This window comes from Anticarsia gemmatalis, chromosome 29 (genome assembly GCF_050436995.1).
Source record: "Anticarsia gemmatalis isolate Benzon Research Colony breed Stoneville strain chromosome 29, ilAntGemm2 primary, whole genome shotgun sequence".
Taxonomy (NCBI): domain Eukaryota; kingdom Metazoa; phylum Arthropoda; class Insecta; order Lepidoptera; family Erebidae; genus Anticarsia; species Anticarsia gemmatalis.
Genome location: NC_134773.1, coordinates 2770432 through 2793013, shown reverse-complemented (window position 1 = coordinate 2793013; position 22582 = coordinate 2770432). Strand labels below are relative to the sequence as shown.

The 22582-nt window shown below is 36.3% G+C and overlaps 3 protein-coding genes across 3 annotated transcripts in view; 2 read left to right on the top strand and 1 right to left on the bottom strand.

The window, feature by feature from the left end:
- The first annotated feature begins 91 nt into the window (after positions 1-91).
- On the top strand, positions 92-8153 carry LOC142985134 (uncharacterized). The gene is made up of 8 exons (XM_076133119.1): positions 92-326; positions 668-823; positions 1653-1778; positions 2318-2481; positions 3250-3405; positions 6397-6524; positions 7051-7157; positions 7539-8153. The coding sequence occupies exons 1-8, from the start codon at positions 192-194 to the stop codon at positions 7722-7724; spliced, it is 1158 nt and encodes a 385-aa protein (XP_075989234.1). The 5' UTR covers positions 92-191; the 3' UTR covers positions 7725-8153.
- Kpc2 (Kip1 ubiquitination-promoting complex subunit 2) lies at positions 4482-5832 on the top strand. The gene has a single exon (XM_076132871.1). It carries the CDS (start codon positions 4669-4671, stop codon positions 5830-5832), a length of 1164 nt encoding a protein of 387 aa, XP_075988986.1. The 5' UTR covers positions 4482-4668.
- A 1039-nt stretch (positions 8154-9192) lies between the features above and the next one.
- Klp64D (kinesin-like protein 64D) overlaps positions 9193-22582 on the bottom strand; it is a 40753-nt gene continuing 27363 nt past the window's right edge. The window contains exons 5-14 of the mRNA XM_076133055.1: positions 22100-22299; positions 20938-21135; positions 20053-20183; positions 19087-19139; positions 18382-18512; positions 17563-17639; positions 16478-16658; positions 12846-13082; positions 11970-12095; positions 9193-11366 (exon numbers count right to left, since the gene is read on the bottom strand). Of these exons, the coding sequence (XP_075989170.1) occupies positions 11235-11366; positions 11970-12095; positions 12846-13082; positions 16478-16658; positions 17563-17639; positions 18382-18512; positions 19087-19139; positions 20053-20183; positions 20938-21135; positions 22100-22299 (1466 nt within the window). The 3' untranslated portion in view covers positions 9193-11234. The remainder of the gene's footprint in view (positions 11367-11969; positions 12096-12845; positions 13083-16477; positions 16659-17562; positions 17640-18381; positions 18513-19086; positions 19140-20052; positions 20184-20937; positions 21136-22099; positions 22300-22582) is intronic.

The following is a 22582-nucleotide window of genomic DNA, read 5'->3' as shown; positions in this document are numbered from 1 at the left end:
ACCTACTGAATAAATTAAAATCCTTTGGTTTTCAAGACATGGTTATGCCTACATACACAATATTATCCAAAGCCATATAGATTTAAACAATTTTGACTTTCACATCAAATATTAGAGCTTAACTTACAAATTCTTGTTTATTACTAAAGATCTTTATATTTCTCTACAATTAGTTTAAATTTCTTGTTAAAATGACGTTAATGGAAGCAATATTAAACAAAGTTACATCGCAAGAAAGTATTAAAAGTGATAAAAAGTTATTCTCACCTCCTCCCGAACTCGACGACGAGTTTATTACTGGAAGGAAGAAGAGAAGAGTTCATAAAGTAAGTGTAAAACAGATTTTTAATGTAGGTATTTAGGTACTTCTAATTCGAAAATCATTTGTGATCATTTGTGTAGAAGGCGAATGATTTTACCATTTAACAGTAATTGCTTTTCTCATCCATACTTAATATTATAAATGCGAAAGTAACTCTGTCTGTTACACAATCACGCCTACACAACTGAACCAATTTGAGTGAAATTTGGTATGGAGTTTTTTTGATACCCGAGAAAGGACATAGGCTATTTTGATCAATTCAAATAGTTTGTCATTATTGGTTACTTTATATATGTAATTTAATTTTGCCTATTTAAATGAATAAATAATGAAATTATATTCCAGTATGCTCACATTCCCGCCCGCGTGGACACTTCCCCGCCGATGTTAGACATGGGGCGCCATCTGCTCAGTCTGTCGCAATGGAAACAAGATCAGAACAAAATCTTCGCTGAGAACATCTATCTCATGATGTTGATCAAGAAAGCGCATCTGTCGGGGGTAAATAAATCATACCACTTAAAAATGTTACCAAATAATAAATAGTTTTACCACTTCAATATGTATTAGATAGCTAATCAAGTAGGATGTAGCAGGTGTTTTCATAAACATATTAAAAATTAACAGAAAAAAGAAAATTCGCAAAGTTACTAAATTAATATCTAGTCATATTATAAAGCGTTATATGGCCTATAGCCTTCCTCGATAAATGGACTATCTAACACTGAAAGAATTTTTCAAATCGTACCAGTAGATCCTGAGATTAGCGCGTTCAAACAAACAAACAAACAAACAAACAATCAATCAAACAAACAAACTCTTCAGCTTTATAATATTAGTATAGATTAGTATAGATAATTTAACAACATGCTTAATAATGAACAAAATATGATAACGTCTGTTGTCACTATCTACCGGATATCCAACAGTTATCTAAAGGCTGTGAAACTGGCCGTCATATTGGACACTCGGTTTCGGTAGGCCGGACTCTACATTGGCCAATATACCTATGACAATGAATGTGTCTCTCAAGTTGGGCCAAAAAATTGATTTTTTTATTTAGAAATTTTGTTATATATTTATTTAAACTTCATGTGCAGTAGTGGTACATAGGCGGACTTAATCGATCAAAGCATTGAATTCCTAATGATTGCCGTAATTTAAAATCGTATATCGGGTCTATGCTTGCCCAGCCGCCGCACGTGCCATATACCTTCCCGACGGGCTATGAGAGTGTACCTGTGTAGGTTCTTACAATCTTGCACAGTTGGCTAATTTTATTGAAATTGGTCGTATCGGATTGTCGGCCAGAATGACTTATTTGCTGCAGGGTAAAGTAGACAGCCACTGGTCGTACACGCACCGTCCATTCGAGCAATACTACAGAACAAGAGTGGACTTTATGAAGAGAGTGCAGCGAGACAACCAGTTCTTGCTACATAGATTTATGACTACCGTGAGTTGCTTCATGCTTTAATTAGCCAACATTGAAAATTTTCCCCAAAAGGAACTGTTAAAACGACAATATTTTTCACTGATTACACGAGAAGGATGCCGCTCGTCTTTAGATTGCCAAATTATTGTTCGGAATATTTATCGCCTCACGCCCGAGAGTGCCTCCTTGCATTTTTGAGTCGGAATTGAAGGATACGAACCGTAAGGATTTGTTGCTTTGATTTTAAGATTTCGAAGTATATAAATTTATTTATCAGTTATTTGGTTACCAAATACCATAGTACAAGCTCTGCTTAGTTTGGAATCAAATGACCGTGTGTCCAACAATATTTATTTATTTATTAATTTCTATGGTACTGCGTCTATGAGATCGGCAGTTCGGCGCCATATAAAAGAATGCAAGGTGACAAATTCACGGTTCATACACCCTGATTACTCCACAAAGAACGCGCAGGTTCTAAAAGAAAAATCTGACAAGGCACTCTGTTCTTAGATGTTATTATTATGGACAGGAAACTAAAATTATTTCACTATGCCCAGCCACCCCGCGTCCAAACCACATCATCACTGAACCGTGAATGGGTTCACAATCGTAACGAGATAGTCAAGTGTGCACTGAACAAGTTCGTGCTGTTCTCTCCGGTGCCGCAGCAGGACATGGAGGACCCTGCCTTCGCAGCCCCACATGGATACAAGAGACCTAGGTAATGTGGAATGTTTTTAAAGAATAAGCTATAGGTACCGATTAAATTTAAAAGTATCTTTAGAAAAACGCAAGGAGAATTTGTCATTTAGATTTTAAGGAATAATTATATTGATATTTAGGCTCGTATTAATCTGTACTTAAGATATATAGGTTATTATTTTATTAAAACTGATTAGATCCATTGTGTTTTTTTTAATAGTAACAAGAGTATAATTAGTTATTAATTATTCATAAGTTGATAGCTTTTGGTTGATTTATCCTCGTCATTTGCATAACTTATAATCCTTTAAATACATGACTATGTAGTTTCACTATTTGACTTTTATGTCAATCAGTAGTTTTCATTTTGCTTTATAATTTAAGCTAATTGCTCCTTCAAAATCAAATTATTTTAATTTAGGTTAAGTACAGGCACTCATGATGGTCAAATCCAGAAGGTGAATTTACCGCCATTTCGGAAGGTAGGGTTAATGAGAAGAGCTGGCAGGAAACTCCCGGCCACTCTTAAATCGATAAATAATTGTTAACAAATATTAGGTCGGGGAAAAAGTCTTTTCGCATTATAAACTAACTTATAATAAAATATCTTTGTTTTCAAGAATCACAAATAAGTACACGGTTCATTAGGTTTCTTTCAGTGAGCTCGTGAGGAACCCAAATATCGATCTTTTTTGTGTAAAGAAAAGATTTTATTACAAGTTCATACATACTATGATGCGCAAAGACTTTCTCCGACCTAATATATAATAATCTAGAACAATTTCAGGGTATACATGACGCTAGGCATCCACGAGCGAGCAGTACTAGGCGAGCTGTGTATAGAACTGTTCACGGACGTCTGCCCCGTCACTAGTCACTTGTTTACCGAGCTACTGGACGGAGACACGCTAGGACACGGCTATGTCGGCACCTGCTTCTATAGGTAATGTACTTGGTTATACATACATTATGCATAATCTCTTGTCTCTTTTTAAAAAGACAACTCCCGCACTAAGAAATTTCTCTTGTGTCGCGGGGACTGTTACAAATATACAAACAACGGACACAGTACGACCAGCCCCGAAATTATTATTTATGTATCGCACTTATTGTCCCGTGTGGGAATCGAACCCACGACCCCCGACAGCAGCGGTGTGGTGAACTAAACCACTGCGCCACGGAGGCAGTCAAATATCATGCCTTTTGCCCATAGCGGTAGCAAGAGACCAAAGAAAGACCTTGGTACGATCCTTACAAACTTCTCATGCTTCATTCGCATACATACATGTTATCACGCAGGACTGCCAGTTACGAGTATTGTTGTAATTTTCATTTTAAATATAAAAAAAATATATATTTATAAAAAAATATTCTTACCTAATATCACGCCTTTTTCCTCATAGCGATAGGAAGAGACCAAAGAACGTCACTTGGTACGATCTTCATAGACTTCCCTTGCTTCATTCCCATCCATCCTTGTTGTCATACACTCAGGACCGCCGGTTACGAGTACTACGCACACACTTGGTTACTTCTAAGTAATATTTAGTGATAAGTAATGCTTTACTGTTCCAAAGCTAGGCACTGATTTACTCTCGAAAGAACTACAGGGATTTGCATTCGAGGCCAAATACCTTAATTAATCCATTTTTCTTAATTCACAAAAAAAAAACACATTTTTGAAGAATAAAATGTTCCTTAGAAAGACACTTTGAACGAGTAAGTTCAAATCTACTAACTGCTAAAAAGCTTCACCTACCTACCTAACGTAAAAATTTAATAAAATAAATAATTTTACGAGTTTAAAATGTTCAAAGTTCGTTTTTTACGAAAACCAATTATCTGATTCCTTTCTTTAAAATTATTATTCTTCCAATAATGATTATGCCTAATAACTTTAAGAAAAGGTAAAAGTTTTAATACAATACTAAAAGTAAAATCAAACTCTTTTATAACTTGTTGTCATGAAATAGCCATTTACTACGAAAATAAAAAACAAACGTCAAATTGTGACAACATTTTCAAGTGAACGCTTTATAATGCTCAAACTCATTTGGGTCCTGACCACGCTTTTTAGCAGCCTTACATTAATACTACTACTCGTACATCTAAAATGTATAGATTTCAGCCGCTTTGACGCGCCAAACTCATTAGCAAAGGAGATCGTTGAAGATTTCCCACTTACCAATATTTGACGTCAAACAGAATGTTGGTGTCCGACTCTGGTGTCGCAAGCAGCAATGACATTTTAATAAAAGTCATCAGTCCAGAAGGGCAAACATTCTCTGCGTATTTTTCCGAAGATACCCTTATAGAAGAAGTAAAGAATAGGGCTATAGACTTCTTTTACCCGAATGGCGAAACTGGAGCTGGGCGGTATAAAATCGTGCGAGTATTTGACACGTCAACGCTTCACGATTTTTTGACGTTAAGTCAAGAGCAAGTCATGATGCAAGAGGAGTTACTTTTAGTTGAGAGACGTCTGCCCGAGGCAGGGACTTTGTGGGACTTGGGACAAGTCAGGGCTCCCCAACACGGCTCCATTGCGGCCGCTACAGCATCTCTACCGATGCCGCAGAACCCCATAAGGCAACCGAATCTACAATCTTTGTTATCTACAAACGAATTGTCTTATGAGTTACGTAAGATACTTATCTCTTTGATTGAAGCAGGAGCTCGTCTCGCCACGTCTGGGAAGAACTACGAAATGACGCTCTCTCAGCTATCAGCTGCATTAGACGAGCCTCGAAGAACGCAGCAGTCTATCATCCAAGTCATTACTCCTGAAGAAATCGCTGCTAGACTTGCAGCAGAAATGGAAGCGAACGCCGAAGAATCATCAGTCAACAACAAAGCTGATGAGAACGACTTATACCGTAGAGCGGAACATTTGCATAGATTTTTAGAGAAATTTCGCATTTGGCGAGCTAAGATCGCTGAACCACCGAATCCTGAAGCTATAACAGCTTTGAAAGATCTAGGCTTTACGTACGAAGAAGCCGATTCGGCGTTGAGGCAGACCGGCTGTAACGTTCCAGCGGCTGCCTCATATTTAATTGGAGAGAGAGGCTCGAGTATTTTCGAGCTAGTGAGCGGACTACCAGACGGATTGATTTTACAAACTTTGCTGAAACAGCCGCAGATACAACGCGGGCTTCTGAATACAAGAATGTTAATAGCTTTTATTGCTATGGTGGGACAAACTGGGAGTGCTTCTCTATGGCTCAATTCTCCTCACGGAAGTCCATTATTGTCGCAAATATCTCGTACTTATCATTCAGAGAAGTATTGTCTTGCTGTGAACCAGTTTTCGGAGGAGAGATCTGAGCGCACCGTGTCTGCGCCGTCTACGTCGCGTCAAAGAAATTGAACGTTTTGATCTTGTTTGTTTTTGTAATAAAATGTTTTGTTTTCAAGTTTAATTGGTTTTTATTTATTTAACCTTTCGATTAGCGGATGATATTGTTTCTTACATCAATCTTGAAATAATTTATATTTGTTTCATGATCTGAAAATGAAGCAAATTATTTAAGGCTTTCTAAGTTAATTAGCTTTTCATCTGTTATGACGATATCTTGATCTACTTAGATCTTTTAAGAATAACAGTGCTGATACTCGAAAAACACTAAGCCGAACTAGCAGCATCATTATGGTCTAGAACAGTACTTTAAATTTAGAATTACCTACTACTAAAATTTAGTTACAAACGCGATAAAAACACGTTTCACAAAATTTAGCTCTTGCATAAACGATGACGATTCTTGGCGTATATTTCATTCATTTTATTTGACGACAAAATACCGTTCTTGCGCATTGCCTCTAAAATCTAATCTAGAAACAGAGACTATAAAGATGTCAGGTGAAACAACTGCTCTTTTAATTTAAATATAATTTTCAACGATGGTAATAATATATCATTATGCTGTGTTGTCAGGAAAGTCCCCCACTTGTACTGGTCTGGCGGGGACGTGATATATGACAACGGGTTCGGCTGCTACGCTCAGAGAGGGAGAATTAGACCCATCGGTGCTGAAAACTTTCACTTCTCTCATTCTATGCCCGGTATAACCAATATCAATAAAATTATATAGAAATACTCCTGTTTAAAGTAATTTTAGATTTATAGAAGTCATCTCGTTTGTATGCATTAGTAATAGAATATTTGAATACATAATATTCTATAGTGCAATTTTCTACGGATGTTTTTTATTTCCCGAGAGTTTGATATTTAAAATAGTTTTTCCGGCGCCCGCTAGAGGCGTTGATTAGATTTTAATACAAAATTCCTCGATAGCTAGCAGATTGTCGATTGACGATAGAAGTAGAAAATCTCGTTATAAAAGCATGGATTTATAAAGTTTATTCGAAAACAAAACCAGTGCTTGCAAACAACCGCAAAACGTAATTTTACTTGATCATAGAAACATGTGGCGTAAAAGTCCAGTTTCTACACAAAAAAGCATGTCACTTCATTACTCAAGCTACCAAGACCTTAAATTTACTACTATACGGACCTAATTTTTTAATGAATGTTGTTATAACTTAAAATAATGATATTTCAGGTATAATTTTCATGAATTTTCCACAGGTTTGCTTTCAATGCGAGTGACGTGTGACGATGAAGTATGCGGCCTGTTCAACATCACATTCAAGGCGTTACCGCAGTTTGATCTAAAGAACGTCGTATTTGGAAGGGTAAATCATACTTTCTTACTTACCTAAGTAGGTCTATAATAATGTTCAAAATTTCAAAGGTAAAGCTAAGCTTTTAAATTGTGGTCGATGTAAATTTCAGGTTACAAATATAGGTACTGTAAACCTTTAAATATTAATCGCACTTAAGACCCGTTAATTCATAGACGTATTATTTGCTTAAACTAAGTAAACAAAACACAGATTAAAGGAAATTATTCGTGACCAAAATACAGAGTATTAACTGTCAAAAAAGTATACATACCTAAGTATAACAAATAAACCGAACTGCTAAAGACTCAAAAAGTTGCGGTTTTCGAGATTCTTTATTGTAAAGACAAAAGCTAATCTAGATGCCTAAGTCCTTTTTACTTTTGTTCCTAGATAATACGTCCATCTTTGACGTACGACACTCTGCGTGGTCTCGGGAGCGCGCTGAGCAGCCAGCCAGTTGTAGAAGTGAGGTCTTCGAGACGGAAGCACGAAGGCAAATGGATTAGAGGCGAGAGCAACACACGAATATTAGCTAATGAGAAGTATTATAGACAGGCACTTCTTAGACATAGATAAATTATAGCTATAAAGTGTTTTGTTGCTGAGGAGAATTGCGTATTTTCAACCATAAATTGAATTGAAATTGTTTCGGGTCTGGTTGTGCTTTGTGTCCGTTGTTTGTATGTTTGTAAAAGTCCCCGCGACACGAAAGCAATTCTTAGTGCGGGAGTTGTCTTTTTTAACAGATTTAACAGAATTAGCGCATTTCTTTACATAAATCCCACTTAAAACATTTGATTTAAAATGTATGGCTTCGCCATTTTCGTCGTGGAGGTGATGTCAATATTTAGTTTCTGAAGTAAGTAACGAAACAGCCGCCAAACACTACATTTTTACTGATAATTATGTAGAATTTACTTACCCCCAGATACTGCTAATTAATGTAAAAATGCGTTAGTAAAATGTGTTCTTGTAAATATATACTTACTTTAAATTAAAAAGCTGTTTTTTATTACTCGTTTTCATCGGTTAAAAGTATTCTATGGTATGTGCAGGTATAGTAATAAATAATAATATCATTGGACAACTCACACACGGTCATTTGATTTCAAACTAAGCAGAGCTTGTACAATAGTAACCAGACAACTGATAAAAATATAATAGATTTAAACTAGCTGATCCACGCATCTCAGCTCACGCAATCTCTTTTTGTTTTATTTCTCTCCCTATTATCTTCTCGTAAATAAAATTCTACAAACACAATAACTCAAATTGGTAATAATTAATTAGTATGTTTTCGACTTCTTTTGTATTATTAACCAGTGAGAAATATTAATAATACTTAACAAAACTGTGACCAATTAACAAAAATAAAATATTTACAATTTAAAAATAGATATAGAACGAAAAAAACACTAAATTGAGAAAATAACTCGAATTGGTTGAACCTTTCTTGAGTTTTGCGCTTTAAAAAACATTTGGGTACCAGGATCCCATAACTTACGAAGAGATCTTTTGAAATGTACGAGTCGTAGTTAAAGTTTAATTTTTGCTACATCTGCCGTGGACTAGCTGAATTAATACAATAACGCTTTAATATAATTATTATGGCCCTGCACGACAGATGTCGTAAAACTTCAACTTAAATAGTTTTTCTGGAAAAGTACATTTTTCCATACTGTTTTTGCGAGGTGCAATTTTGTTGCAATAAATATTATGTCCTTTTCTTCCCAGAGACAAGTTAATGTGTTGCAAATTCATCTAAGACATTCAGAAGGGGCGATTTCGCCGCGAATAGATTCGCGCGAGTTCGTTTTACCAACATTACCAAGATAGGTACCGTAAAACGGAGTGAATAGAAATCAGGAAAGTTTTCAAGGTGCGCAATAAGAGAGCTCGTTGAAGAATTTTGTTTAAATTTTAAATGATTGCGGTATCATCATATTTTAAAAGTTATCCCCAAAAAATTACGGCACCCAAAATTAACTTTTTTGTTTTAATAGTAATTTTATGGTAGGTCATAAACAAGTAAATTATATACAAATTTTCATAAAAAAAGGTGTTTATTAAACAAAACATTGCACGATACATACTGGGCAATTTATCACAAAAGCAATTGAAATACTGTGCATACAATAATAGTGAGTACATATCAACATTAACTTAATTATCACTGGAATGAGACTAGTAATATAATAAAGGTCTATTTTAGGGTCTATAGGAAACGCTTTCGAAAATAAAACCTGGCGTAAAGTCCGACAACTTAGTAGAGTCATGTCTAGGTGTAGATTTCTCAATCAAAATATTAATAAATTGTGCAATTTATACATATCACTATATTGTCTACCTACGCCATCCGCAAACCATGCAAGGCTTAGTACAAATTATTCTAAATATAATGATTTTGAAATCGATGCCGCGTTTCCCTTACAACCCATGCGTTATAATTGTACTAAATACCGAAATATCTATCAACTGTAAGCAACTTTGACTTGTATCATAGTCCTTAAGTCTCATGCATTATCATTGTACCAATAGAGAAATATCGATCTGAAAGCAAATTTGACTTGTATCATAGCGATATTATCACTTTAAATTCAGTGATATTTATGTATTTGGCAGGATATAACAACAATCCGTTATATAAGAGAAATAAATACAAGACCCAAATCGAACTAGGGTAAATTAAATCAATTTAAAATAAACGGAACGAAAGGACGTTGTTACGTCTCCGTTACACGCACTTCTTGTATAATAATATGTCTCTTATGTTTATGTTTCATATTTTGCGCAGACTTGTTGCTATATAGCACAACATTAAAAAACGCAGCAGACCATTTTAAATACATGTGTATATAATTGTTTTTTATCGAATCAACCATAATTAATATAAAAAGTATAAAACTTATAAGTAAATAATATTAAATTCCAAAATACTTGTCATGATTTCATTTTCAATATGAAAATAATATAAAAATTTAAAATTAATTTTGTTACTATTAATTTTAGTAGTTTTTAATTAAAACTATATCATTTCAAAATATACAAAAAAATACTTCAGCTTTAGTATATACTACTCGACTAATACTCAAAAATGCAGAGATGCATACATTACGCCAAAAAAACCTTAGCACATACCATTTACTAGGAAAATTCAATCCATGCATACATAATATCACGCCTTTATCCCAATAGCAGTAGGCAGAGACCAAAGAACGCCACTTGGTACGATCCTTACAAACTTCCTTTGTCTCATTCACATACATACATGTTGTCATACAGGACCGCCGGTTACGAGTACTACGCACCTGACCTTATTGCAAGACATTACCGATATCATCTATGCATAGGTATTTTGAAACTATTGAACAATAGTAAAATTTCTACTAAGAATTTTGTATTTGCTAAAATATACCCAAGTAGCGAACTAAAGATTTTCATAGTTGATATACTAAGGTATTAAGCAAAATACGCAAAAATTTAACTTAGGAGTTGTAGCATTTGCAAAGTGCTAAATTAATATCTAAATATTTTTTTGGTTTTAATCTTTTAGTTATATATTAATGAGATCTTAATTCTAGAGAATTGAATAACCTGCCTGAAATACTAAATGTACCTATAAGCATACAAATCGAATTATTTTGTCAATCTAAAGCTACGCATCCACCGAGTCGGAATCTTTTGAAAGAAATTTGTTACTTTGGATTCCTATTGCGCCTAGCTGATTCAGTGGAAGCATCGCCTATATGCTATTGACATAACAAATTTTGCATTACTTCATGCATATGACTGTGCATGCATATAACGTTTAATATTATAATGCAAAGGGTCTCAACCGCGATTGAAAATGAAAAAAAATTAACGCCTACTTTACCGCTTAGCAGCCACATCAGCTCGTGACCACGGTCGATGTAATACGACCAAAACGTCGGGTGATCAAATAAGGTATCCTAACCTTTAAGTTTCAATCGCGTTTAAGATTCGTTGCATTATAATATTATGTGTACAAGTCGCGAGAGTTAAAAAATACATATAACGTTGCATAGTTATGCATGCATGCATAGATATGTGCATGGTTATGCATGTCTACTGTCGTTGTCTTAGTGCGGTGTGTGGTCTCGGCACGGCGGAGGTGTGTGGTCTTGCGAGCCGAGTGCCGGGCCGACTGTTCACGTTGCTATAAGACAGGTAGCGATCCGACAGGTCTGGGGGTTCAATCTGTAATACATATATTAGTTTAAGGGTTAGTTTTAATGTTAAGGAGTGTTAGATAAAGTGAAGTTGTGAAAACAACTGTCATTACATCGTCTGGTAAGTTATTCAGGACTAGAAACGGGGGCGGATATATTTATTTAATAATAATGTTATATTATAACTATAAGTTATTATTATTATTTATGAGTTATCGAGTTTTTGGGTTAAATTGTCATATCTTTAGTTAAAATAAATTTAACCAATTAATGTTCCACTGCTGGGTAAGAGTTTCCTCCCGAACGAGGGAGGGGTTAGAACTTAAGTCCACGACGACGGTCAAGTGCGGGTTGTGGACTTTACATGCGCTCAAGAAATGTATTAAAATATTTTTTTAAGGCATGCAAGGTTCTAACACGATTATTTACTGACAAATATTAGCGAAACCACTGTCTGGGCCATAACAATAAAAATATTGACACAAAGACCTACAAAAGCGTCACCCGTAAATTAACAATGAAGAGCTTATTTGTCCTTATTTTGCGAGAAAACACCTGGACCAATTTAGCAAAAATGTATCATAGTGATAGATTAAATTCCAGACTAGATAATATAAAAGTAGTAACATACATGTGTCGCAGTGTGGTGTCGCTCGAGGTGCGAGTGCGTGCTCATGTTGTTGCCGGTGTAGGCCACGCACTTCACCTGCCATTCACCGAGCTGCTCGTTCCAGTGCACGTACTGCTCGATCAGACCCTGGAGACAAGAAAACAGATATATTACAGCATTGTCCTAGAATATTAAAATCTAGTTAATATTCTAGGACAATCCTGCAGCCCAATGTTTTAACGTTAGAACATAATATAAAAGCTATTAAAAATAATATAGATAGTTAATTAAAAAGCTCTTAGGCGGCAGGACGTTAAAAAATATTTCAAAATTCACAACCCAGTTACCTGGGTTATAAAACGACACCCTTCAGTAAGACTGGTTGTCAAGCTTCTGACTACTGTTAACGACTGTCAAATATCTTCGAAAATGACAGCCGGGACCGAAAATTTAACGTGCCATCCGAAACAGGGAGGAACACGATATGTATATGGTCACCCATCCACAGAACAATCTTGGCAAGTGTGGCTTAACCTCAGAGATCGAACCGTTGTTAACTAAACCACGAGCTCTCGTATTTCCCGTATTCTATTATATAATAAACATGCAATGCGAAATTTTAAAAGTCATGACATTTTTTGATTATCAACAAGTCTATAGATGTTTTTAATTATACAAAAAAGAAGTCGCTGTTTCGGAAAAAAAAAACGCCTTTTTAATCTGCGCAGCGGCTTTTCTATAAAGTAGATATTTTGCAAAATCTGTCTTTGTATGTCTTGTTTAATCTATACTAATATTATAAAGAGGAAAGATTTATGTGCTGATGTACAAGACAACTCTTAAGAAAAATCGACTAAAAACTTACAAGTTTCATTTTGTAATTAATTTGCTATTTACCTGATACTCCTTAGGTATATAAGAGTCCAGCACAAGGTCGGCGAGCTGTATCTCCCTCTTGAGCGCCCTCACACTGTCCAGGATCCCCTCCATCTCCCGCTGCTGCTCCCTCTGCTGGTCGGCCAGCTCGGCCTTCGCGGAGTTCAGCAGCTGGACCGCGCGCTTCAGCTTACGAGTCTTAGCCGCGTTCTCTTCTTGCAGAGAGGAGTAGCGCTCTTCTAAGTCTAGACGTTCGGCCTGGAAAATACGAGGTAATTTTCTTATTTTGATTTTTTGTTTAAGTTCCTGTTCGAATCCGATCCTGGCTTATCGCCTAATTCGGCTAAAAACACAGTAAAAAAATAAAATAATATAAAAAAAATGAAATTGTATTTTTCGACTGCTAAGCAACTATGTTGAAACAAAAGTTTTTGCCAGATGTTCTTATTGTCTTTACCTACTTTTTAAAGTGCACTTCTATCTATCTACATGTTGGATGATCGTTAATACACTAGTCCCAAAAATTAAGGGATATAAAAAAAGAATCCAAATTTTTGGGTGAATTTCAACAAGCTGTAACTCCGAGGAAAATGGTCGTACAGAAAAAATAAAAACAACAAATTGTAGCTCCAAGTGTCTAATTTTTAGATATGACCATGAAATTTTTTTGTCATCGCCAGGTCTGGAGAAATCCTACGAAAACTACCAAAAAAAAGTTTTTCCAAATTTTTTCCCTCCTAAAAAAAGGTCCACGGGCTTCAAAAAATTTTTTTTGATTCTTTCGTTCTAAAGTTCTTTTATAAAATTTATTCCTCTTTAATTTGCCGTATTCAAAAAGCCTGTACGACGATTTGCCACGGAGTTATCGTCAATCAAAGCAAAAAAGTTATTTTTGACTTTGATATTCAATAACTCCGGAAATAATGATTGTATAGGAAATCAAAGGAGGGTTTTAAAAACTGCACAATATTCTCTATAAGAAAATGTAAACATCTATTAAGAAAAAAATTTTTTTTGAATTGAAAACTCTGACTGAAAAAAAGACAAAAATTCGCAAAATTAAGGATATTTGGATAACTTGGTATAACTTTGGATAAAATGGATGAACGAAGGATATCGTCGGTAATTTTTCAACCTCAAAGTGTCCCCTAAAATCCCTCAAAAATTCAAAGCGCTGCGATTTTTTTTTCATTGTGCCCCGAAGCTTCAAATTCTTTGTTGTTGCAAAAATCACCATTGTGAGCAATTTTGTGGTTTTTATTCATTTTTTTAATAAAACATTTTTTTTCTCTCTAAAATCTTTATTTTTTCGATTAAAAAGCAAATCGCGTGCCTATGCTCACTCCACGACATCGTCGAGCCCGATTGGCTTATGCGCATGACCATCACGATTGGGGTCGTAGACAGTGGACCAGTGTCTTATGGACTGACAAATCTCGATTTTGACTTCATGGCAGCGATAGACGATCTCTCGTTTTGCGATTTGCTTTTTAATCGAAAAAATAAAGATTTTAGAGAGAAAAAAAATGTTTTATTAAAAAAATGAATAAAAATCACAAAATTGCTCACAATGGTGATTTTTGCAACAACAAAGAATTTGAAGCTTCGGGGCACAATGAAAAAAAAATCGCAGCGCTTTGAATTTTTGAGGGATTTTAGGGGACACTTTGAGGTTGAAAAATTACCGACGATATCCTTCGTTCATCCATTTTATCCAAAGTTATACCAAGTTATCCAAATATCCTTAATTTTGCGAATTTTTGTCTTTTTTTCAGTCAGAGTTTTCAATTCAAAAAAAATTTTTTTCTTAATAGATGTTTACATTTTCTTATAGAGAATATTGTGCAGTTTTCAAAACCCTCCTTTGATTTCCTATACAATCATTATTTCCGGAGTTATTGAATATCAAAGTCAAAAATAACTTTTTTGCTTTGATTGACGATAACTCCGTGGCAAATCGTCGTACAGGCTTTTTGAATACGGCAAATTAAAGAGGAATAAATTTTATAAAAGAACTTTAGAACGAAAGAATCAAAAAAAATTTTTTGAAGCCCGTGGACCTTTTTTTAGGAGGGAAAAAATTTGGAAAAACTTTTTTTTGGTAGTTTTCGTAGGATTTCTCCAGACCTGGCGATGACAAAAAAATTTCATGGTCATATCTAAAAATTAGACACTTGGAGCTACAATTTGTTGTTTTTATTTTTTCTGTACGACCATTTTCCTCGGAGTTACAGCTTGTTGAAATTCACCCAAAAATTTGGATTCTTTTTTTATATCCTTTAATTTTTGGGACTAGTTTATTTAAATCACTCATAATAATAATAAATAGTAAATAAATTTATCCCATTACTGTCCCACTGCTGGGGCAAGGGTCTCCTCCAAAAATGAGGGAGGGATTAGGCCTTGAGTCCACCACGCTGGCCAAGTGCGGGTTGGGGATAGTGGGCGTCAAATGGGATACGGGTGAAAAATACACTATTAGGTATAGATTAAACTATTTTAATTCACTTCTACACTTTGCTCAAGCACAAACACTCTTTTATAAGGATGTCTAACTCAGAATGGTTTCACAATCATTCTTTAAAGCAACATTTTTTTTACCTTTACTAACGGACCCAAAGTACAACCAGACCCGAAACATTATTATTTTGTGGATCGTACAAATAATTGTGAAAATCGAACCCACGACGATGCAATGGTAGCGGCGTGGCGACCTAAACCACTGCGTCACGGAGGCAGTCAAACACCAGTATTAAATTAAATCACTATTCACGCTCACAGATAAAGGTAATTTTATAATAAACAGTATCAAGACACTTTAAGACACTATTGCACGTCTTTCTCTGACAACTGCCGAATAACGAATGTCCCTTCCCGCTCTTGTCACGACTGTCATCGCTTTCCGGAAATGACAACACGATAGTAACGCCATCTAGTGGGTTTAACACTTAAAGACCAACATTTACACGATATTATCATTTTAAAACAGAAATAGTATATTTAAGTTAACCCTAGTAACGCCATCTAGTGAAATTTATACTTAAACACTGAATATAACAATATTTCCACGAGAATATTTTTTATTTGTGTGATTACTTGAACACAAGCAGGTGTATTTATTTATTATTCAGTATTTTGGTACCTACATACATTTACACATATTCTTAGAAAATTATTTATGGCTTGACTGTAAACTGACTAAATAACAAAGAACTTACATTACATTTAACAAGATATATTTAAGGTAAGGTTAATTGTTGTCCAAAATATTTATATAAAACATTTATCTGTCCATAAATATTTAGATAAATATTTTAATATTATTTATTGAAATATTTACTATAGTTATGTGTTTATTAGAAAAAAATATCACATGCTCCAAAGGTGAAGAAAAATATAGTGCGGAAACCTTGTATGCCTAAAATTTGTTTAATACATTTATTGAGGGCATGCAAAGTCCTCAACCTGCACTTGGCCAGCGTGGTGGACTCAAGGCCTAACCCCTCCCTCGTCATGGGAGGAGGCCCTTGCCCAGCAGTGGGAAATTAATGGCTTAAATACACTATTGTTAAATGCCATTTTTTTTGTTGGCTTTAAAAAAGGCCCAAAAATGTATGGGGCCTTTATAAGTGATGTGTAAAGGGAGAACTTACCTCCTTCTTCTGCAAGTCCTCCTGCAGACGCAGCTCGTTGAGGCGGCGCAGCTCGAGCTCGCGCGCCGCCTGCTCCAGCAGCTGGCGCTGCGCGTCCGCCTTGTCCAGCAGGTTCTCGCCGCCCACCAGCACCTTGGACTCCAGACGTTGTAGCTTCTCTTTGAGCTCTTCTTGTTGTTTTCTAGGAACGGTGGGATAAGTTATGTGTGGAGCTTGTACTGTTTAATTATACATATTATAATAAATAAACATAAGAGATTCGATGTAATTTTTATTACAAGGTTTGATTCTATATATACCAATTAATATATTACATACATTTTTTGCGTTATTGACTGATGGACAACGCAGAGCCGAAACTACTGAACGTAAAAACTTGAAATTTGCTATCAAAGAGATAGGAATCTTCTCCTTGGGAAGTGTAGAGAAACACTAACCCCCGGTTCTTATGTTACATTTAGCAGTAGTTTATCAATTCAATAACGTTTAGAATCATATAAAAAACGCTATTGAATATATAAACTACCGCTAAATGTACTCAAAAACGGGGGGTAAGATATGATTTCTAGAAATTCCTAACGGGAACTAAATTTTATATAAAACATCAGTAATAAAAATGTTGTAAAAACGGGAAAACTAAACTCTACGCAGACAATTTCAGGCAGTCTGCAAGTAGTGTGATATAACTTCCTCTGTGGCGCGGTCGGTAGTATATACGACTGCGGTGCCAGAGGTCTCGGGTTCGAATCCTGGGTCGGGCCAAAAAGTATTTTCTGAGATTTTCTGTTAAGAATTTCTTAGAGATTGCCCGGAGTTAGGAAGCTGAGGTCGAAGACCTCCGTGCCTCGGAGAGCACGTAAAGCCGTCGGTCCTGCGCCTGACCTCTCACTGGTCGTGTCGGTTATCCGTCCCACCAAACTATGAGAGTGATGGAACAGAGAGTGTACCTGTGTATTGTGCACACACTTGGACACTATAAACAAAGTCCTGCACAGATGGCCAGTTTCAATGAAACTGACCGCCGTAGCCGTATATCGGCTAGGAGGACATTATAAATGGTACTTAAAATTGAATTATTAACTCACTTGGTACGTTGCAGTTCAGCCTTCTTCTCTTCGAGGACCTTGCGAGCTTGGTGTGCCTTCTCTCTGTTCAGCTTCTCCTGTACACATACATACGGATTATTTTCATTAATATTTTATTATATTAAAAATCAATACTAATAGGGACCACTATTATTGTTGCTTGCTCTTAACAAAATTTAATTATATCTTAGTATTTGAAGGGTTTTTAGAGTTCGTTATATTTGTTTTTTTTTTCTAAGAATCATCCTCGTTCTTCAGAGAATATTATAAAAAAATAACTAGCTAAATCGGTTCAGTTGCTCTCGAGATTCGCCCGTAGTAACACATTTACCGACTCGTTTTTACATTATAGAAATAAGCCAATAGTTTTAACAGATACAACATTTCTGAAACTTTCCAGTATTTCTAGGAGTACACTCAGCTACCCCGATTAATCAAAATAATTTAAGAAATAATCTAATATATAAAATTCTAGCTTCACAGTTTTCGTTGCCATACTCCTTGCTTGAAACGGCTTGACAGATTCTCATGAAATTTGGTGAGCATATTGAGTAGGACTGAGAATGGGCCAACATCTATTTTTGACAGCCCTAAGTGAAACTATTTTGTTTTTAATTTGTATGGCAAAACAACGTTTGCCGGGTCAGCTAGTTAATTTATATAACGCAAATTTATATAACTGCTGTTACATACTTCATTTATTTAATAAAAACGTAAACAAAGTAATTAACTTTTAAATTTAATAATATCGTTATGTAAAGGAAATTTAAATATATTAAGACAAAAAATCTATAGTTAGTTTGTTATATTGTACAGTACCTTCTCCTCCCGCCTCATCTTCTTCCTGATCTTCTTCTCGTCGGGGTCGAGCGCGTCCAGCTCGGGGTCCGTCAGCGTGTCGTCCGACAGCTCCTCCTCCGACACGTCCTCCTCGCCCTCCTCCTCCACTTCTACACACAAACAATAAATACATTATATTAAGATGACTCACACACGGTCATCTGATTACAAACTAAGCAGTGTTTGTACTGTAACTATACAACTGATACAATCATCCTACTAATATTAGGTCGGGGAAAAAGTCTTTTCGCATTATAGTATGTATAAACTTGTAATAAAATCTTTTCTCTACACAAAAAAGCTCGATATTTGGGTACCTCACGAGCTCACTGAAAGAAACCTAATGAACCGTGTACTCATTTGTGATTCTTGAAGCCAAAGAGATTTTAATACAAGTTCATACATACTATAATGCGAAAAGACTTTTCCCCCCCACCCAATACATTGTCTAAAATGTTTAAAACATTTATTGAGGGCATGCAAAGTCCGCAAACCGCACTTGGCCAGCGTGGTGGACTCGAAGTCTTACCCCTCCCTCATTACGGGAGGAGACCCTTGCCCAGCAGTGGGACATTAATGGGTTAAATTTATTATTAAATAAAAGGTCAGCAATAAAAAATATGGTTAAAACGGGATAACTAAAGTTATACAAACTTAACTAGTATACAATAGATGAGTTCTTACCGTTTGTACTCTCCTCCAGTTGCTTCTTAAGCTGATCGATTTCTTGTTGGAATCTGTAATATTAAACAACAAATTAAGATAACTCAGCGAGTCAAGAAATGTTTCACAAGGACATTATCTTGTTAGTGGTAGAGTATTCGAGGATCTCGCCATCGATCACCCAGGTCTATGCTTGTTAGTCAGTGGGTATGTGACCATATCTATACTATCTATACTAATATTATAAAGCTGAAGAGTTTGTTTGTTTGATTGTTTGTTTGTTTGTTTGTTTGAACGGGCTAATCTCAGGAACTACTGGTCCGATTTAAAAAAATCTTTCAGTGTTAGATAGACCATTTATCGAGGAAGGCTTGAGGCTATATAACATCACGCTACGGCCATTAGGAGCGGAGTAGCAACGAAAAATGTTACAAAAACGGGGAATTTTTTTTTTCATTCTTTCTTATGTGACGCAAGCGAAGTTGCGCAGGTCAGCTAGTTATACATACAGACTGTTTTGGATGGTACGTTAAATTGTATGTCCCGGCTGTTTTTTTGCAAAGATCTTTGACAGTCGTTAACAGTAGTCAAAAGCTTGAAAGTCTGACAACCAGTCTTACCGAAGGGTATCGTGTTATAGACATATTTGACCTTTTTTTTTTTTTTCGTCAGGAAAACCCGTTGGAGTCGATTAAAACGACCCACCGGCTAGGTCCCCGCTGCACTGGGACTGCGCAAACGGGGTATGTGGTCCGCCGTAGAGCCCACTAAAAACCTGACGAGTGTCCAACCGCTTCCGCAAAGACGTGCGCTGGGATAACCGCTATGAGCTAGTACCGCAAGACGCACGCCATGCGCGGCTCGCCCCCCTGTTGGGGGGGCCCTACCCTGGGTAGACATATTTGACCTAGGACCTTACTACAAGATGGCTAGTTTCATTGAAACTGACCACTATGGTCGAATATTGGCTTGGTTATTGTAACTTACCTAGTAAGAAGCGCGTCTCCCGGCTCGCTATTAACATGAGTTTTGTTCTCGATGTTCTTGGCACGGTTCGCGTATCGCAGGGTGCTTATCGTTTCTACGTAGTTCGTGTCCGCCGGGCCTATGGTGGCGATCTGTAATATAAATATTATATTAGTTATATGAGTGCCAGTTTAGCTTGTAAGTTCTAGATTACTTATCGAGTAGATAAAGTATAGAAATAGTAATTTGTAAACCTCCCGGAATGAGGGAGGAGTTAGGCCTTGAATCCACCATGCCGGCCGAGTCCGAGTTGGGGACTTTGTATGTCCTCAAGAAATGTGTTAGGCATGCACGGTTTCATATCTATGTTTTCCTTCACCGTTAGAGCAAGTGATAATTATTTGTAATACACACATAACTTCGAAAAGTAGGTGAGTTGTCTCGGGCTCGAACCCTCGACGACTTTTCTTATAGATTGTTGTTACTTACTGTTATATAATGTTACAAAACATTATATAATCGTTTTTTTATTGACGTTCTTCAATCTACATATAATAGAAACATAAAATTTGGTCAAGAGATGCCTCTTGTCATGTACGTACATCCCATAAGAAAGGATTTTTTAGTAATCCACCCGTGAAAGTTTGTATTAAAGATCGTTATTTTCGGAGACAGAAGCATAAAAAATCATACTTGGGATTTTCGTTTGAAATAAATGAACAAGAGTTCCAATGTTTTTGGAAAATCAGTTCTAGTGGGTTGAAAATCAATTTTATTTTGCCTCTAGTAAGGTAAAATCAAAATCATTTACTCATTTAGGTCAAATGTTGACACATAGGAAGGATTCGGAAGGTAGGGCCAATGATATAATGTGCTAAAATGTGGTAGGTACAATAGTTCCCTCACCATGACAGTCTTGGAGTTCCCACCAAGCGAGTCCTGCAGCAACCTCGTCAGTTTGGAGTTCCTGTAGGGTATGTGCGTGGACTTGCCGTCCACCAGCGCTGAGATCACGTTGCCCAGCACCGAGAGCGACTGGTTGATCTTCGTCGCTTCCTTCAAGCGGGTGCCGGTGGCTTGCGTCTTGCTTTGCCGTTCTGAACCCTGGGGAGAGAAGATAATTGATAATAGTATCATGCAATAAAACTATCTGATTGTTTACGGTGAAAAGTGAGTGTATTTTATACTGTACAACCACACCTTTGAGTTTCTATCTATCTATCTAATCAGCCCGTTTCCTCCCACTGTCGAGTATATGCCTCTCCTTCAGCACGCCTTCCACTTTGTACGGTGCTGACCGCATACAAAAAACGTAGGTACTAGTTTTTGTATTTGTACCATAACGCCTGTTAATATGAAATACACTAACATGATGTAAATTTTTGCCATTTATAAAAATAGACATGTGAAAAGTCGCAATTATTTCTGTTAATTCATCAATATCCAAAACTTTCAAGTACACTACACTTCGGTATATAAATTTGGACCTACAATCTATATACAAAAGGTTGCAATTTCGTCAACATTATCTATCAATAAATCAATACTAAAACGTCCTAACTCACTACACATTACTAAAGCAAATTGAACCTTACAGCCAAATCAACAAGGTGCAGTTTCCCCATCTTGACGTGCATCTTGTTGTCGGCGCCTCGCTTGGAGCTCTCCACCGTGATGGAGAATATGGCGTGAGATCGCGAGCTCTCCGTGTTCAAGTAATGACTACACTAACTACACTAACTAACTAACTATACTATTGTAAAATTAACCTTAGTATGTATGAAAAAAGGTGCAATGTCTCTTGCTTCTGTCAGTTCGTTATGACTATTTGCCTACTTGAAAGCCATCAAATCAGAAAAATGTAATTACTCTAATACTTCCAATCTATGGATAAAAAAAATCTTGCATTCATCAAAATAAAATAGTTTTAAGTCACTATCCATAGCCATAAGAAAGTGTACTTTACCTTCAAGTTCACAAAGTGCAATTTCGTTCGCACTCGCAACCAATTCACCAATACCATAACGTCTTAAGTCACTACACTCTACTAAAGCAAATAGAACCTTACAGCCAAATCAACAAGGTGCAGTTTCCCCATCTTGACGTGCATCTTGTTGTCGGCGCCTCGCTTGGAGCTCTCCACCGTGATGGAGAAAATGGCGTGAGATCGCGAGCTCTCCGTGTTCATGGCCGTGGCGCCGATGTGACGGTTCTTGTTGCCTACCGCCATTATCTTCTCCAGTTCATCCGCGTTGTGGACCACGTAACCTGAGGAATTTGAAGAATATTAGTAGTTGGATGCAGACAAGGTTTGGGTTTAGATAGGTGTGCGTCCCGTATTCTCTGTGTCTGTGTGTGTGTAAAAGTAGCAATGGAGAATGTTACTAGGTATGCCAAATCGCTTGAAATTTTCACTCAGTAAAGCCTGTACATGTACATGCAAACTAGTTTTTGTTTCAGTCAAAAATACCAAGTAGTTTTGATTTTACAAGCATTCAAAGTTTCAAAAAATATCGAGTCCCGCTAACAGCGTGACGTCATACTACACCAT